The 13,374-nt window shown below is 42.3% G+C and overlaps 1 protein-coding gene across 2 annotated transcripts in view; it reads right to left on the reverse strand.

Moving 5' to 3' along the window:
- The window catches only part of RAB23 (RAB23, member RAS oncogene family), a 34,425-nt gene that overhangs the window by 13,481 nt on the left and 7,570 nt on the right, over positions 1-13,374 (reverse strand). For both annotated transcript variants that reach the window (XM_075861984.1, XM_075861985.1), the window contains one exon: positions 3,517-3,711. In XM_075861984.1, coding sequence (XP_075718099.1) covers positions 3,517-3,671 — 155 coding nt within the window. In that variant the 5' untranslated portion in view covers positions 3,672-3,711. The remainder of the gene's footprint in view (positions 1-3,516; positions 3,712-13,374) is intronic.

Raw genomic sequence — 13,374 nt, forward strand, 5'->3', positions numbered from 1 at the left:
AAGGGCGTTTTCTGAGGAGGCCGGGCCACAGAATTACAGTGCAGCTTTATTATAAATGCCCTCATTAGCTTCTTAACACACTATGGCCAGATCCTTCTAACGTAATACTAATAAAACCAGAAGAGCACCACAAAACTGGTGGCGCAAGCTCCTGGGAGGCATTGATGCTACTATTCTGTTAGCATTAGATAGGGGTTAGTATGAGGGAAGGGAACAGAACATAAAACCGTAAGATCTGCAAACAAATAATGGTCAGGTATTAGAAACAGATAAGATAATCATAAAATGAGAATAAATTAATTGCACATTCTATGGAGAAACCAAATTCTACAAATGGAGTGATGTCTGTGGCAAGGAAATGATTACCTTCAGTGTAACAGTTCAGCTCGCGTGATGGCAGTGGGCACAGGAGCGTAATTTGCCATCGAACATCAGACCGAGATTAAATCTGAATATATAAGTATGCCTAGAGGCTGGGATGGGGTTACCATTGCTTACATGTTCTTATTATACCTGCATAGGTCTCCTCCCATCATATGGCACCAGCACTAAACTAAAGCTACTTTTGTAACATTTTAAATTCCCTGTGGATCATTTACAGAAAACGTGAAAGACCTACTCTGCCAAGTTTAGTGAGGCGGCGGTATAAGGGCAATTATAAACATGATGAAAATAGCACAAAAAATGCTGTTAAGACACAGCAACCAGTCAAACATTTACTTTCACAAGTCTAAGTTGCAACAATAAAGCATCCCGTCAATTACGATTGGTTGTTTTTATATGCCCAAATTTAAAGCAGAACTACTAGACGTGTGTGTGTGTGTGTGTGTGTGTGTGTGTGTGTGTGTGTGTGTGTGTGTGTGTGTGTTATATATATATATATATATAAATCATCTTGCTTCTTTGGCAAGTTATAAGTGCTTGAAAGTCCCAGTCTTGACGTCTACAGCACTCCTAAACCCATGGAAATACTTCCTGACCTGGGTTCTAGCAGTACACTACAATGGGCGCACTGCAAAACACCCCCATGTCTTCAGTGCCTGCTGCTCATTAGTGCAGCGCATCATGCTTATCGCGCAGGCACAAGTATGTGTGCACGATCAGGAGCGGGGCAATGGCTGCATTACATAGCCGCAGCCCCGCTGTAACGGCGGAGATCAGAGAAGCCTCTGATCTCCGCCGCTATTCCCTTGAATGCCGCGATCATAGCTGACTGCAGCATTCAAGGGGAAAATGAGAAGGGAGGATACCCCTTTGAGCGCGTCACAAGGAATCTCTGTCACGTGATCGATGGACATACCATATATGGGCAAACAACCCGCGGTTCATTGAAGGACACTAGGGCTGTCTGACCGTGTTTCCTCTTGTTAGGGCATACTTCGATATGTCCTAACAACTGCCTGTGTACTATCAGTATCTATTATATAACCGAGAAGGACGTGGTGAAAGAAGCTCACATAGAGCTCCGCCCACAGCCCAACCGCCAGTTAGCTCGCCCACAGCCATAAGACTGAGGAAGGAGATATGAGTGATTAGTGGCGTAGCTATAATGTCCCCTCCCTCCCATACACAGTATAATGCCCCCCCTCCCTCCCATACACAGTAGAATGCCCCCATCTCCCCCCCATACACAGTATAATGCCCCCATCTCCCCCCCATACACAGTATAATGCCCCCATCTCCCTCCCATACACCGTATAATGCCCCCATCTCCCTCCCATACACAGTAGAATGCCCCTTTATGTACGGACCTAAGAGAAAAATAATCAACACACACATACTTACCTATCCCCGTTCCCCCTGCCAGATGGAGGACCCTTCTCCCCCTCCGGTCTGTGCGATGTGAGTGACTCGGTGCAGACAGGCACGATGTCACGCCACTACATCGCGCCTGCCTTCGCCGAGCTGCTCACAGCACACTGAGCATAGTGCAGAGGAGGCAAAGGATCCTCCACCCATCGTGGGAACGTGGATAGGTAAGTATGTATGTTATTTTTCTATTTGGTCCGTACATATGGGGGCATTGAACTGTGTATGGGAGGGAGGGGGGCATTATACTGTGTGGGGGCAGCTATGGTGAGCATTTAAATATATATTAAGAGACCACTGCATTCCTTTTGCTAGCAAACCTGTGTAACGGGTTTTATATACTAGTATAGATATATTCCAGTACATTAAAGTTTAAAAACAGAAAAGTAAAAAAACATTTACAATAAACATTAAAATATACACATATTCGGTATCGTCACGACCGTAATAACTTGCACAACAAATTTATAGTGTAATTTTTGATGTGTACACTGTAAAAAACAAAAAACTGCTTTCTTTCACTTATTAACGTGAGGCACATAGTGTAATGAATTTTGAACCTCCATGTGCCTCACAGCAATAGTAATTAACCCCGTCATGTACCTCACACACTAACCCAATGTTGTCTATTATAACGGAGAGAAATGATGGGGTTAATTACTACTAATGTGAGGCACATGGAGGCTCAGAATTCATCACACCATGTGCCTCACACCAGAAAATGTAAGAACTGTTTTTTTAAAATTATTATTATTGTTGTCAAAAGTATTTTTTTTGGTATCGAGTATCGCAATACTACACAAAGTATTGGTATCGAAGTCCAAATTCTGGTATCGTGACAACCCTATTCACAAGTTTTATTTTTGATTCCTTGAGTGAGCGGTTTTAAATTCAAAGCATCCCTAACCTTTCAGAATAAGCTGTTATTTGTGTGTACATGAAGAATAACACTATTTCTGGCCATTATATGACTTGTATCCTACATTTCGTTTAACAGTTTTCCCCTCTTAAGGCTCTCTCTCGAATTCTTAGTTTTCCCAGAGGTAGTGGGTTAAGCGTAACTGCTATCATGTCTTCCATACACAGAACACACAGAGAAGAGAACATCCTGCTCCCAATCTCTTGGTAGCGCACCCTCAGAAGCAGCAGCAACATAGGGGTACACTACACGGCAGTAATGAGAAGTGTAGATGAGATTCCAGCACTGGGGTGAAATACAACACTTACTAGAAGCCGCAGCAACATCTGTTTGTTTGTTTCTTTCTTTCTGCCTCTCTCTCGTTCGCTCCTGCTCCCTCTGCCCTTTCCCCTCTCCATAGACTTCTACAAGCAGCATGTAAACTGATCGCTCAGTGAGCTGATAATCCGTCTCGTCTCTCAAGACAAATTTTAGCAGTAAATTGATAGTGAATGATTAGTGCAGGGGGAGGGGAATAGCGCATTATAAGTGGAGAAAGAGGCATTTTTCTCTAACAAGATAGATTACACATTTTCTTATATTCGCTTGTACTATTTATGCAAAGTGGTTACACTTTAACAAATTCAAGTGGAATTTATGAAGTGCCATGCAGCATTTTAGAAATACCTTTGGGATACAGCAACTAAAACAAATGTTGTAACAAGAACATTATTTATACATGTGGTCCAATAGATTTTATCCTACAAAAGGAAACAATGATTGAGAAGCATATTCAAAATAATACATACTGAATCTGCCTTTCCAGGAAGTCCACACCAATGGTTTTCTTGTAATCCTTAGTAAATATTCCCTTGCAGTACCTCTGAATCATACTTGATTTACCAACGGCACCATTCCCAACCACCACCACCTTAATGGCCACCTCCATATCCTCTTCCAACATCTTGCTTGTTTGTAGTTCACCGCTGTCGAACGAATTTAGCCTGATGGCATATAAAAAAAGATATAGAAGCTTCAAGTTTAGACAATCATAACTCAGGGGACAAAACAAAGCTATTTAAAAAGGAAATGAAGGCGATTCAGACATCAATATAGGAAAGGGTTCTTTACAGTTAGTGTAGTTAAACTATGGAATGCCCTAACCCAAGGGGTAGTAATGGCAGATACTATGTCAGCATTTAAAAAAAGGGCTAAAAATATAACAAATGACAAATGGCATTGAGGGTTATAATTAAGAAATTAATTATATCTATTTGATCAAATAAAGGTTAAGCTTGATGGACATGTCTTTTTTTCAACCTAAGTTACTATGTAACTAGAAGAAAATCATTAGTACCTACAAAATACCTTGCTGGAGTGCCACAGCTCCCTCACTGCATTGCCTGACACAGCGCCTCTGTCATCGATGAGGTATGGTCTTATACGGCAGCTCAGGAGCATTTACATTAACAGAGCTTTGTTGGGTATTCCATTAAAGGGGCCCTGATGGCCAGACAGCATCACAGGCCTTATTGTTCTGCTTGGTCAGATAACACATTGATGACAGTTCCTAAAGGCCCTATTACACCGGCTGAAATTTTGGCCGATGCAGCGAGCGCCGATCAACGAGACAGCTCGATAATCGTCGCTCGTCTGCTCCTCTCACAAGGAGCTATGTATAGGGACGAGCGGTCGTTACTCCGATTGCTCGTCCCCATACATTATCATCATGTCAGCAGCGCGTCTCTCGGTTTACACAGGGAGATGTGCTACCGACAATGATATTATTTTACTTTTTTAAAACTATACAATCAGAAGATTAACGAGTGTTTGCTCGTTAATCTTCTGATCCCTGCCCTGTTTACACAGGGAAATTATCGTCAGCGAGCGTTCTATGAACAATCCTTTGCCCGATAATTGCCCAGTGTAAAATCCCCTTAAAGATAGCCATCCAGATTATATCCCAGAAAACCCTTTTGAAGGGAACGTGTCATCAGGAAATGACCTATGGTTTAATTCAAGTTTTTATGTTAAACATATTTTAATAATTTTTGTTGATGTTTTAAATTGTCTATGACGCTTTATACATATTATTTTTTTTTAAATAAATCCTCAAATCTTGCAGTTTTCACTCTGACCACTAAGCCTCACAATACAATGACACTTCCTGTTCAGTAGAGATCACTGCTCAGCAGTCATCTCATTATCACAGATAAGATTACAATGATAGGCAAACCTCTATTATAAAGCTGGAGGCAGATAATAAAGGATCAAACCATTGACAATAAGTGATGGACACCGCTTCCCTGCTCGCCTTCCCTGCACAATGACATATGCACAGGGCACAGAGAATACCTAGAACACTCTCATAGAAATCAATGGGTCAATTCCTGGTCACAGGTTCCTATAGTCCATGTGGCTTCCATAAAGTATATCTTCAAATAATGTTAACACAGCAAAGCAGCTGCTCAGGCAAGATGGCCGATCCAATAATCATGTACAGAAAATAGAATTTAAAAAAAATCTACAATCAAAAAATAAAAATAGACTAGAAAAAACAGAATATACGTTTCAATATCTGGTTTTAATTAGTAAAGAAAATTATAGGTGATACATTTCCTAATGAGTGAAAGGCATGCCCGAGAGATACGAAAATAGCCTGACAAGGGCGCTTGGCTGTTCCCATATCACTCATTCACTACAATGACATTTCTTTGCTGGGAACGGCACACCTATTGATATGTCATCAATATCACTTTAATGCACGCACCTATATTATGGGAGATTCATCACAAAGGAGCAGTGAGAAGTTGCACAATGCAATTAATCAGGTTGATGCTTTTATTTTTCATAGGTTCTCCAAAAAATGAGTTGGAATCAGATACGGGCAACTGCACCACTTTTACTTTGCACTAGTTTTGAGAACTCTCCCAGGCCTTATTCACATGAGCGTGTCCTATTTGTGCCGCAGAAAACGGACTGTTTTTCATCCATATGAATGCTCGCGATGTCATCTGTTTATCTCGTTAATTTTTTCTCTGCCATCACTTTTTGGTTTTACTTTTCCTTTTTTTTTCTACATTTATTTACATAGTGACCAGTGAAAAACAGACAGCACACGGATGTTGTCCGTGTTCTATCCATTTTTTTCATGCCCCCTTAAGGATATGTGCACACGATAACTGGCTTTTACGTCTGAAATTACAGACTGTTTTCAGGAGAAAACAGCTCCGTCGTTTCAGACGTAAAAGCTCCTCCTGGCATTTTGCGAGGCGTCATTGACGCTCGTAATCTTGAGCTGCTCTTCATTGACTTCAATGAAAAAACGGCTCAAACTACGTTTCAAAGAAGTGTCCTGCACTTCTTTGCCGAGGCAGTCATTTTACGCGTCGTCGTTTGATAGCTGTCAAACGACGAAGCGTAAATGACAGGTCGTCGGCACAGTACGTCGGCAAACCCATTCAAATGAATGGGCAGATGTTTGCCGACGTATTGTAGCCTTATTTTCAGACGTAAAAAGAGGCATAATACGCCTCGTTTACGCCTGAAAATAGGTCGTGTGAACCCAGCCTAAGACTTCAGTGGGCGAGTCTGGGCTGCAATAAAAGACCAGAATAGGGCATGCTGTGAGTTTCCCGCAATGGACGCACTCTCCGGTGAAAAAAACCCAGATGTGTGAATAGCCCCATTGACTTGTATGGTTCAGTGTGCGGTCCGTTGTTAAAATTAACAGCACACGGATGAGAAATACATGCGTGTGAATAAGGCCTAATGGCGTATGTTAAGAACTTGTAATATTAGAAGATCAAGAGAATTGTAACTTTTAATGTAAAATATATTGTAGTACATAGTACAAATTAACAAGATCTAAATAATTATTTTTAGTCAGAGTCATAGACCTTGGTATTTGTGTAGTATAAGCCCATAAAAGTATACAGGAGTAGAGAAATTCATCTGGAAAACAATTTATTTCATTATCTCCAATCAAATCAGACAATATTGCCAAGTCATTACCGTCCTGGAGAAAGAAGTGATCTGGCCCATGTCTTAGCGTGCTGTCATCCATAACGCAGCGCAGACTAAACATGGCAAGGTTTACAGGAAAAGGGTTCTTACCGCTCTGTACATTCCTAGTGTTTTAAACAAAGTCACTATGAAGAATGCAGATATTGCACTCGAAAAAACATTGAGGGTATGTTCACACACAGTGACCAGAAACGTCTGAAAATACGGAGCTGTTTTCAGGCGAAAACAGCTCCTGATTTTCAGACGTTTTTTTAACAACTCGTGTTTTTCACGGCGTATTTTACGGCCGTTATTGGAGCGGCTTTCCAATGGAGCCAATGAAAAACGCCTCCAAAAATGTCCCAAGAAGTGACATGCACTTCTTTTTCACGGGAGTCTTTTTACGCGCCGTATTTTGACAGCGACGCGTAAAATAAAGGCTCGTAGGAACAGAATATCGTAATTCCCATTGAAAGCAATGGGCAGATGTTTGGAGGCGTATTAGGGGCGTTTTTTCAGGCGTAAGTCGAGGCGTAAAACGCCCGAATTACATCAGAAAACACTGCGTGTAAACATACCCTTACAGTTAACTGCATTACAACTTTTTCTAGATGCAGTTCATTTGGAATTTTAAAAAGTCATGGGACAGTAAAGAAAAGTTGTACAATGAGACTTGTGCTTAAATACAAAATCTAAAGCTTTTTTCCATGCAGCACAGTTAAACAGTCCAAAAAAAATAAATAAATAAAAAAATCACAAAAAAATTTAAAAAACCTTAGCAATGCAGTCTTCATAGGCAAAGTGCACAAGCTACCAGAGACGGAGGGAAGAAACCTGCGGCTATGGACCTGATCCATCACACTCCATCCAGATGACATATGGTTGTGTTATATTCCCCAAACCTGGAGTGCCAGGGAGGAAAAGAAAGTGACCTGTCAACACGGCTTCTGTTCAAACATCAAATATGAATGCCGGAGTTCTGCTTCTGGATGTCTCACTTTCTGAGATCAGGTGTCCAAACATAACAGAGGATTCCTGCATATGAAATGCGGGTTTGTAGTCTGGTACTGGGCTTTCAATCCCTCACATGGTCTATTTAGTCTGAACACAAACATTTCTATAATCCACGCATAGTTTTAGTGCTCCTGTAATAGACCCAAATTATGAGCATAAAATTAATTTGGTGAAATTAAGATGAAGCCACAGTAATCTAATAACCCCTTCCCTCAGCCATTTTTCAGATTTTCACTTTTTTTTTTTCCTCCTCACCTTACAAAAGCTATAATTTTTTTATTTTTCCCTCTTTATAGCCATATGAAGGCTTGTTTTTTGCGGGACAAGTTGTAGTTTATCATGGCACCATTTATTGTACCGCATAATGTACTGGGAAGCTGAAAAAAAAGTATTTGTGGAGTTATATAGGCAAAAAACAGCCATTTGGGGGGGGAGGGTTTATTTTTACGCCATCCATCAGGCGGTACAAACTACATATTCGCCTTATTCTACAGGTTGATACGATTACGGCGATACCAAATATATATGTTTTGTGTTCTGTTTTACCACTTAAAAAAAAAAAAATCTACTAAAAAAAAATCTATTTGCTAAATTTAAAAAAAATGTTGTGTGTCGCCATATTCTGAGAGCCATAACTTCCATTAATTTAGCGATGTGAGTGCTTCAATTTTGCGGGGTGAGCTGTAGTTTTCACTGATACCATTTTGGCCTATATGGGACTTTTTGATCACTTTTTAGGAGCACTAAGGTGACCAAAAGCCAGCAATTTGCGTGTTTTATAGATATATATGTTTTTAACCATATCACGCTATATTGTGATAGTTCGGACTTTTACGGATGCGGCGATACCAGTTATCTTAACTTTTATTTTATTTTTAACATAGATTTAGGGAAAAAAAATTTACGTTTTTTTTTGAACTTTTAATACTTTTATTTTTTTTTTAAACAAAAAAACCTTTAACTGTTTTTTACTTTTTTTTATTTTTTTATTAGTCCCCCTAGGAGACTTGAAGCAGCAATTGTTGGATCACTTGCATGATATACTGCAATACTAATGTATTGCAGCATATCGTGATACTGACAGCCTCCTTTGAAGCCCTGCCGGAGGCAGAGCTTCAAAGGAGTATAGGGTTGGCAGACCTGGGGGCCTTTGTTAGGCCGCCAGGCTGCCATAGCAACCCTTGTTACCGGCCGATCTCACCACGGGGGCTTGTCTGATTCTAACACTTTAAGGCTGGGTTCACACGTGGCGGAATTTCACTTAAATTCCGCTGCGGACACTCCGCAGCGTTAATCCGCAGCGGAGCCGTTTGTCCATTGACTTACACTTTAATTTAGCAGTGTTCGTTTAGACGAGGCGTAAAATTCCGCTGCGGAGCATAGGCTGCGGAGCGGAATTTGGTGTCCGCAGCATGCTCTGTCTGTTGCGGAGCAGTGGCGGACTCATGGCGGAATTTCTCCATTGACTTCAATGGAGAGTCAAAATTCCGCAATGAAGTCCGCAGATCTTATGTGTGCTGCGGAGCGTATTGGTTTTACTACCATGACATTTCTTCATTCTGGCTGGACCTATGTATTTCTAGGTCTACAGCCAGACTGAGGAAGTCAATGGGGCTCCCGTAATGACGGGAGCGTTGCTAGGAGACGTCTGTAAATAGTCACTGTCCAGGGTGCTGAAAGAGTTAAGCGATCGGCAGTAACTGTTTCTGCACCCGGGACAGTGACTACCGATCTCAATATACATGTATCTGTAAAAAAATATATAAGTTCATACTTACCGAGAACTCCCTGCGTCTGTCTCCAGTCCGGCCTCCCAGGATGACGTTTCAGTCTAAGTGACGGCTGCAGCCAATCACAGGCCAAGCACAGGCTGCAGCGGTCACATGGACTGGCGCGTCATCCAGGGAGGTCGGGCTGGATGCCGAAAGAGGGACGCGTCACCAAGACAACGGCCGGTAAGTATGAAAATCGTTTACTTTCACTAGGGAAAGTGCAGTCCCTTCTCTCTATCCTGCACTGATAGGGAGAAGGGAAGCACTTTTCCCGCAGTCCGCAGCAGCTAGTCCGCATCAATGTACTGCACATTTTGTACAGATCCGCAGCAGAATCTGCAACGCAGATTCTGTGCGGCATTGATGCGGACAGTTGCGGAGGAAATCCGCCACGTGTGGTCATGCCCTAAATGACGCGGTCGCGATTCACAGCAGCATTTAAGGTGTTAAACGGGCGGAATCAAAGTAAACTTTGATTCCGCCCGTTGCAGTGAGGTGTCGGCTGCGTAACACAGCCATCACCCACTGTGTATGGAGCAAACTCAGCCCGTGAGCTCGCTCCATTAACCCTTATCATGTACAGTTACGTGATATTGCGTGAAGGGGTTTTCCCATCGTAAAGATCCAATTTAAATAAAAAGCTTAAAAATATTTTCAAAATACATTTATATTTTCTAAAGTGCTTCATACATGAGATCTCTGCTTGCCAACTTCCAATGGTGTCATTTGTGTTGCTACTGGACACAGCCACCACTGGTCTCAGGAAAAGGTGGCCACACTTGCGCCGATCTATCCCCGATCCTTTTCACTGCTCGCGGGTGGTTTATAGGGAGCGTGCATAGCTTGTGCATGCGCAGTAGCTCCCGGGCCACTACAAATGAAGACGATGTAATGGAGCGTGCGCAGTAGTTCAGGAGCCGTCCTGTCCAGCTGTACTCAGGACAGGGCAGAGGTTCCAAGTACAGGTGTTGTTGCGCCCCTCAGAAGCCAGCACATTGCCTCAGTATTTCAAAGACAGAGTAATAATTATATACGGGATGCAGGGAACTGGGAAAAAACTAAAGGCAGTTTCACCTGAAGCAGTACGAAGTGTATTTTTCATTCTGATATGCTAAATGAACAGCAGCATCGGGAGCAACCGGTGATATGATACGTAGTCCTGCACTTCTGTGGTCCCACGCCAGGAAAAGAGGATCGGAGCAGCAGGACCGCAGGATAAAGGTAAAAATGATGCTTTAATCCTTTCATGACCAAGGAACATTGATACACCTGTGTCCAGGTCACATTTTCCATTTCCGACATGCATGTCTTTAAACTATATCTTTGCCACCGTTTTGAATATCATAACTATTTTTACTAGACTTATGAGGCTTTCATTTTCTAGATTAGTTTAAAAGCTATGTAAACCTTTGAAAGGCTTTTTTTTTTTTTATATATAAAACATGTCAGTCAGTGTGTTTGGTGTAACTTTAGAAATAGTTTTTATTAAAAATTATTTTAACTGAGATACAGCTATTCTGTATCCTGTATACAGTCAGCTGTATCTAGCGCTAAATCCTTTTACCGTCAGGTCCGCGGGACTGATGGGTTCAGTGAAAGCGAGTATCCACCTGTTATCCATCACATCTAAGTTATGAACTTAGATATGATAGATTACAGGTGGAGTCTGCGGGACTGACTAATTCAGGTCATAGCGAATGATACGGCTGCTTTGTATAGAGAATACAGAGCAGCTGTATCTCAATAAGTAAAACTAATTCGCAATAAAATTATTTATAAAGTCCCATCAATCACACTGACTGACCGTTTTCAAAAAAATAAAGCAGTTTAAACGTTTACATAGCCCTTAATTACTTCCATGTTATTTTAGTTTTATAAGGCCTTATTCAGACGAACGGGAGCATAAGTTTGATGTGTCACATGACCCTCTTCCCATTGAAAAAACTAAAGTTGGATACAAAATGGCCAACTTCAAAATGGCCGCCATGGTCAACACCCAGCTTGAAAAGTTTCCCCCCTCCCATATACTAATGTGCCACAAACAGGAAGTTAATATCACCAACCATTCCCATTTTATTTAGGTGTATCCATATAAATGGCCCACCCTATATGTATGTATGTATGTATGTATATATATATATATATATATATATATATAATAAAAAACACACACACACACACACACACACACACACACACACACACACACACACACACACACTGTTGCGGCTCTGTAACAATCAAGGTATGTTCACACGTAGTGGCCAAAAACGTCTGAAAATACAGAGCTGTTTCCAGGCGAAAACAGCTACTGATTTTCAGGCGAAAACAGCTACTGATTTTTTTTAACAACTCGCGTTTTTCACGGCCGTTTTTGGAACGGTTTTTCAATGGAGTCAATGAAAAACGCCTCCAAAAACGTCCCAAGAAGTGTCCTGCACTTCTTTTGACGAGCCGTCATTTTACACGCCAGATTTTGACAGCGACGCGTAAAATAAAGGCTCGTGGGAACAGAACATCGTAATTCCGATTAAAAGCAATGGGCAAATGTTTGTAGGCGTATTAGGGGCGTTTTTTCAGGCGTAATTCGAGGCTAAAACGCCCGAATTACGTCTGAAAACACTGCGTGTGAACATACCCTCAGTGTCCTCTCTCTCTCTGTCAGCCTGGATTGCTGTGAGGGGCGAGTGAAGAAGGCAATAAGGCATGTATATTCGCACGACAGTGAAAAAAAAAGGCTGTTAAAAACTATTAAACTGCCACGCCTCCTTGTAGATAGCACCACACACCCCCTGTAGATAGCAGCACACACCCGCCCTGTATAGATAGCGCTGCCCCTCCCCCCCATGTAGATAGCGCCAATGGGGCTCTGTCTAGGAGCGAAATCCCCGGCCAGAGCGTTGGCACGATCTACAGGAAGGTTGTGTGGCACTACCTACGGGGGGGGGGGGGGTTTGTATTCCAGCGTCTCAAAGCCCCTGACTTCACTGTCCATATATGGAAAGTGATGTCAAGGGCTTTCAAAAGACAGGACACCCCGGCCAGAGCGCTTGCAGCGCTGTGGCCGTGGACTCCAATGGGGAGATTGTTGGCAGACCGGAAAATGTAGTGCCACACACATTAAAGCCCGTTCCACGCTGCCAACTTTTTTTTACGCGACTACTGCGCAGGGCATTGTCAGTTGGAACGTACATAGCCAAGTTGCTGACGTGAATGGGTTAAGATGATTTAGTAGGTATCTGTAGAAGTTTCAACAAACCCTAAAGAAAAACCCCTTTAAAGAATAACATGTACAATATTTTTCTAATTCCCTAACAGACTGGTTCAATTGTAGACCCTAGAATCTGCATTCTGCTTGACACAGACTACAGGATGTCATGATACAGTTTGTGTTGGTATTTCATCTCTCTGGAGATTTATTGCTCTATTATCAGCAATTCCAATAATAGAACAATATTAACCCGTTAGTGACCGGCCCATCGTGTTTCTACGTCGGTCACTAACGGGCCTTATTCCGATGCCATAGACTTTTTACGTTGCGGCATCGGAATAAGTAAACAGAGCAGGGAGCTGTCAAATCTCCCTGCTCTCAGCTGCCACAGGTAGCTGAGGGCTGGGAGCGTCCCTGCTCTGCCGGGTGAGATCGATATTCGTATCGATCTCGCCCGTTTAATCCCTCAGATGCGGTGCACAATAGCGTGCATCGCATCTGAGTGGTTTTGGAGAGAGGGAGGGAGCTCTCTCTCATCCCACTGACACCCGGCGATACGATCGCCGAGTGTCTGTGTCTCCAATGGCAGCCGGGGGTCTAATAAAGGCCCCCAGGTGTGCCTGGAGCGAATGCCTGCTAGATCATGCCGCAGGCAGTAATACACT

The sequence above is a fragment of the Rhinoderma darwinii genome, chromosome 4 (assembly GCF_050947455.1).
Source record: "Rhinoderma darwinii isolate aRhiDar2 chromosome 4, aRhiDar2.hap1, whole genome shotgun sequence".
Taxonomy (NCBI): domain Eukaryota; kingdom Metazoa; phylum Chordata; class Amphibia; order Anura; family Rhinodermatidae; genus Rhinoderma; species Rhinoderma darwinii.